This window comes from Olea europaea, chromosome 16 (assembly GCF_002742605.1).
Source record: "Olea europaea var. sylvestris chromosome 16, O_europaea_v1, whole genome shotgun sequence".
NCBI classification, from domain to species: Eukaryota; Viridiplantae; Streptophyta; class Magnoliopsida; order Lamiales; family Oleaceae; genus Olea; species Olea europaea.
The window spans coordinates 7,966,571-7,972,062 of NC_036252.1; the positions used below are offsets into that span (position 1 = coordinate 7,966,571).

At 39.3% G+C, this 5,492-nt stretch overlaps 1 protein-coding gene across 1 annotated transcript in view; it reads left to right on the plus strand.

Moving 5' to 3' along the window:
* Nucleotides 1-2,350, plus strand: part of LOC111412586 — a 3,814-nt gene extending 1,464 nt beyond the window's left edge. Inside the window, exons 2-6 of the mRNA XM_023043521.1 lie at nt 12-62; nt 210-324; nt 739-844; nt 936-1,024; nt 1,519-2,350. Of these exons, the coding sequence (XP_022899289.1) occupies nt 12-62; nt 210-324; nt 739-844; nt 936-1,024; nt 1,519-2,350 (1,193 nt within the window). The remainder of the gene's footprint in view (nt 1-11; nt 63-209; nt 325-738; nt 845-935; nt 1,025-1,518) is intronic.
* The last annotated feature ends 3,142 nt before the right edge of the window (nt 2,351-5,492 follow it).

The following is a 5,492-nucleotide window of genomic DNA, read 5'->3' on the forward strand; positions in this document are numbered from 1 at the left end:
TAAATCTCTAGGACAAGCTTTTGTAGCTGAATCTAGCTCCGGGAAAGCTTCAGGCTTTAAGCGTAAGAAGAACTAGTTCAAAGGCGGGAAAGTAAAGGGAAAAAAAACTGGACAGGGACCTAAAAAGAACAAATACAAGCGCAATAAGAAAGGTAAATGGTTTGGAAAGAAGAAATATAAGAGCAAGTTGAAATGCTTTAACTGTTAAGTACTGGGTCACTTTGCTCGGGAATGCCCTGAGCTAAAGAAGGTAGCTCTTATAAATACTTCTTTTAGTGATGTTTATGTTTCAAGCACTGTTATGTTAACTGAGTCTTATCCTATGTGAATTGTAGACTCAAGAGCGATAAACCATGTAACCAGGGATCGAGAATCGTTTGTGGAGTTCCGTTGATTTTCAGCTAGTACAAAGTGGATATATGTCGGCAACGATGATAAAGTGAAGGTGAAAGTGATCGGTACATACAAGTTACGTTTGCGTGGTGACCGTACTATTCTCCTTCATGATGTCCTATTTGCACCAGGGATACGAATGAACTTAATTTCCATTGTTGCTCTTTTAAGATTAGGTCTCAGTTTGAACTTTTGTGGTAATTCTGTTTGTATAAACAATCGTGATGTATTTTATGGATCTGGACATGTAGAACGAGACTTTGTAGTGTTGGATTGTGATCCAAATACTTATAATTATTATGTTGATCGTTGTTTTTCTATGAATGTATCTTTTTCTTCTTCTAGAGATTTGGATGTTGATATATCTGTATGGCATGCTAGATTAGGACATATTGGACAAAAGAGAATGAATAGGTTGGCAAAAGAAAGGTTTCTAGGTTCAATCTCTAAGGTTTCATTACCTACTTGTGAACATTGCCTAATCGGGAAAAACAACACAAAAACCATTTGGTAAAGCTTTAAGAGCCGAACTTTCATTGCAGTTAGTCCATTCAGATATATGTGGCCCGATAAATGTGAGGGCAAGACATGGAGCCTCTTATTTCATTACTTTAATAGATGATTTTACACGGTATTGTTATGTCTATTTGATTTCTCATAAGTCAGAGGCATTGGAATGCTTTAGACGATATTTAAATATGGTCGAAAGTCAAATAGATAGAAAGGTGAAAGCCTTGAGAACTGACCAAGGGCATGAATATCTATCCAAAGAGTTCAGAAACCTATGTGATGATAAGGGAATCATTAGGCAATTAGCTATTCCCAATACACCTCAATAAAATGGTGTTGCTGAGAGGAGGAATAGAACGTTGCTAGAAATGGTGAGGTCCATGATGGCCTAGGTTAACTTACCTATTTCCTATTGGGGAGACGCTTTGTTAACTGCGACCTACATTCTGAATAGAGTTCCTTCTAAATCAATACCTACTACACCAATCAGCTTTGGATAGGTAGATCCCCTGATTTAAGTTCTCTTAGATCCTGAGGATCAGTTGCCTATATCCATGATTCCTCAAATAAGTTTGGAAAATTGGGTGCTTGAGGTAAGAAGTGTATTTTTATAAGATACTCAGACCAGTCTAAAGGATATGTGTTCATAGCTGAAAATCAAGCTGGGACTATAACTGAAATAGAGTCACGCGATGTGACATTTCTTGAGAGAGATTTTCCTAGTAGGGGAGAAATTAAAAATGGAAAACCTTTATATGAATTAGATGATAGAGTTGTACTTGATGGATCAACTAAGGTGCAAGAGGAAACACTTCCACCTGTCGATCCAAGTCGGAATAATTTATCTCCAACTCCAAGTGACAGGGTCACATCGGAGCTTTCACTTCGTAAGAGTACTAGAAAAAGTATGCCTAAACGTCATTTCAAGATTGAAGGGAAAGTTTTCCTAGTATCTCCTGCAAATAGTGAAGAACCAAGTTCAGTACAAGAAGCTCTATCATGTCCTGCAAAGGAAAAATGGAAGAATGCAATGGAAGAAGAGATGGAGTCTATGAAATCAAATCAGGTCTGGGACTTGGTTGATCTTCCATCTGGTCGAAAAGCCATTGGGAACAAATGTGTTCTCAAAATAAAGCGAAGAGTTGATGGGATTATAGAGAGGTATAAGACTCACTTGGTTGCAAAAGATTATACTCAACAGGAGGGTATAGATTATGAAGAGACCTTTTCGCCAGTAGTGAGATTTACTTCAATTCGCTTACTCTTAGCTATCGTGGCACGTTTAGATTTAGAATTACATCAAATGGACATGAAGACTGCATTTCTCAATGGAGAATTAGATGAAAAAATCTACATACAACAACCAGTAGATTTCATTAAAACAAGTCAAGAGAATAAAGTTTGTAAATTGAATAGATCAATCTATGGCCTAAAGCAGTCTTCTTGATAGTGGTACTTGAGATTTGACAGAGCAGTTATCTCGTCAACTTTGTCATGATGGATGAAGATCACTGTATTTATTTGAAAAGGTCCAACGAGAAATTTGTAATTTTATCTCTTTACGTAGATGATATCTTGTTGGCTGGGAATGATAAGGAGTATATTAAAACCATTAAGAAATGATTGTCCTCAGATTTTGAAATGAAGGATATGGGTGAAGTAGATTACATATTAGGTGTTAAAATCCATAGAGATCGTTCAAAGACGTTTCTTACTGTGTCACAAGAGCCATATATAAAGAAAATTCTTGAACGTTTCAAAATGGAGAATTGCAATCCCTTTGACACTCCTGTATCAAAAGGCGAAACCCTAAGTCTTCACATGTGTCCTAAAACTCTTGACGAAAAAGAAGAAATAGTGATATACTATTTGCTACGAATGATTAAATAATGTTGTCACCTGGTGGTATCCTTTACCATGCGCCAAGATGTAGAGGAACATTCCTACCTGCTTGTAGATATCCACCTGCTAGTTGCTGCATAAGTTGTATTCGTCACGGAGAATATGAGCGAAATGTCGCAAGATTGGCGGGTACATCTGGAATTATTGGTGACACATACGTCCATTCCCTTCTAATGCCTCCATCATAAATATTTGGCCATTCCTTGCGAATGAAAATTTGCGAATTCGCAGCCGCTGTCTATTTTAGTAGTTACGAGCGTCACTGTCAAATACTCTGAGTACTCCAGCCACATGTTGACATCCACAGCAAGGCCGTTGCAAATATCCTCCTCCACCTCGGAGTGCGAGAATAGGAAGCAATTAAAAACCATCACATCCATTCGCGGACGACTATGTTTAGAATATATTGTAGTAAAGTAACGTAAAACACCCTTGCTTCAACTCGTTATGCTCCTCCACTTGTGGAACAACGTATATGTAGAGGTATGATGAACTAGGCCATTATTGCATTTATGATTAATACGAATTGATAGTATGTCATTGTTAGGGATAGATTCATTATTGAGGTATAAGCATGATATGTACAGAGGAATGAATCTTACAAAATACATAAAATATCTAAGAAAGTGGGAAAGTAGGCACATGGGAAAACATGTTATTAAAAACAAACATAGTAGCACCAAATAAATGTATCCAACATTAGGCGACACGCAAACCTAGAGCATATCACGCTATGGGCAATAAAGGAAAAAAACCAACACAGTAAAAATATTACAACACGAACTCATGAAGCGTACAAAGGGTAACACAGAGTCGAACCAACGCATACCGAAACAAGCTAACTCAGTGATCTATTACGTTCGTTGAACTATCACTCGATCCATTTGAACTTCTCATTGGCATCTTGCATGACACTAAGCATGTCTCAAAATCCTTTTTACATTAGGAGAGTGCAAGCATAGAAGTACATTGGCATCCGTCGCTGTAACCAACAGGTCGAAAGCAATTCCTCCACACATGTAGCTCCGACATTGTCCATCTAATCAATGATACTGTTAATCTTCGCCGCCACATCCTAAATGGTACTATTCGTCCAATCGATCGAGAAGGACAGTTCACGAGCCGAAACATGCTTTTTCTTTCCACGCTACTTCGATGTCGAGGACTTCCTTTTATCGCCACTTTTGGGCCTCGACATGCTCATGCTTTTGCTACCGTTCCTGTCACCCTCATCACTTGAACCGCTGTCCTCGCCCTCGACAGGGATTGCATCTCTATGGTCTTCAAGAGTACTGTCCTCAAAACATTCGAAACCAGTTCTGCACAACTTTGTTAGGGTAACTGCGTACTTTTCGCTGTTGTAATTGTCCCCCAATAGCAGACGATATCGAATGTAAATGTCGCTCACATCTCAATCCTTGAAGTCCTTGTACTCCTACGATAAAATTGGGAAAAATAGTTAAATCAACATCGTACGAGGTGTGAACGGGACATAAAAAATGTACTCCAATATCCCATTCATAAAATTGCACCAACAATTTACCCCCAATGCCCTCCAATGCATGACAGCAAAAAATAGTTCAGTGAGAATAAGTGCTAAGGCAAGAAAAAAGGCAGTACAGCATGTGCACAATGAAATGGCTTCTGCTTATGTAAAACACACGACAGTAACATGTGGGCTGAAAAAACCACATTCCTAATTTACCTATGTGGTGCAGTGAGCAATTATGAAAATGTGCACAACGGATTCATTTTTTTCAAAACGTAAGTCGATAGTACGTAAACCATATCAAAGTACCCCCAACAAGTAAAGGCAGTATGCCATTTCAGATTAACGAAGCCGGTCAGACATGTAAAAACATTATTAATTGTCACCTCAAAATGGAAATCTTAGCAATGGAATTCCGATAATTGAATTATAGATTCACTGTATTCACCATTGGAGGACGAAGTCGTTACCTTAAATTTTTGTGACCACCACTCCTCGGAGGCAACAATTCTGCCAGTCAAATCATCGTATGCAACCCCGCTGCTATTAAGAAGCTCCAACAGACGTCTATGCTCTCGACGCATCGCGTCCCAATGGTTTCAAAGTTGTTGTTTAGTCCAACTATGCTCGGACACCGAGTTGAATAATACCACTACACGTTCCCAGTCGTGTTTTATGAAACACCACCCAGCGTGATGTCCTACGACAATGGCGGTCTCGTAGGCTGTAATAAAGGTCTGCCTTTCCACTGGATTCCATCGAGCATTGTTCCCAAAGCGCGCTGCCCTTAATTTAGCCACAGGGATATTGAAGTAAGAGGAGGATGATGATGAGGATTTACTCACTGATGGATCAAAATAGAATTTTGAACGAGACAAACAAAAGGGGGTCACGTCTTTATGTTTGCTGAGGACTTGTCGTTGGGCCGTAGGTTGTTGGATTAGTAGTCTATGGGCAGCAGGAAATGAAACAATTCTCATTGACCCCGACTGTTGGCCAATAGTGGCGGCCGTTGAGGAACTCACCAGGGAAACATCACCTGGCTGGGAAAGCAAGATGCATAATTACAAAGTATGAAGCTCGAATAGGAGAGTAAAGAACGAAAATGTAGAGGCGATGTCGAAACCTATATGTTTGAGGGCTCCATAGATAGCGGAGCAGGGTGTTCTCACGAGGCACGTTTTGATGCGATTGAAAG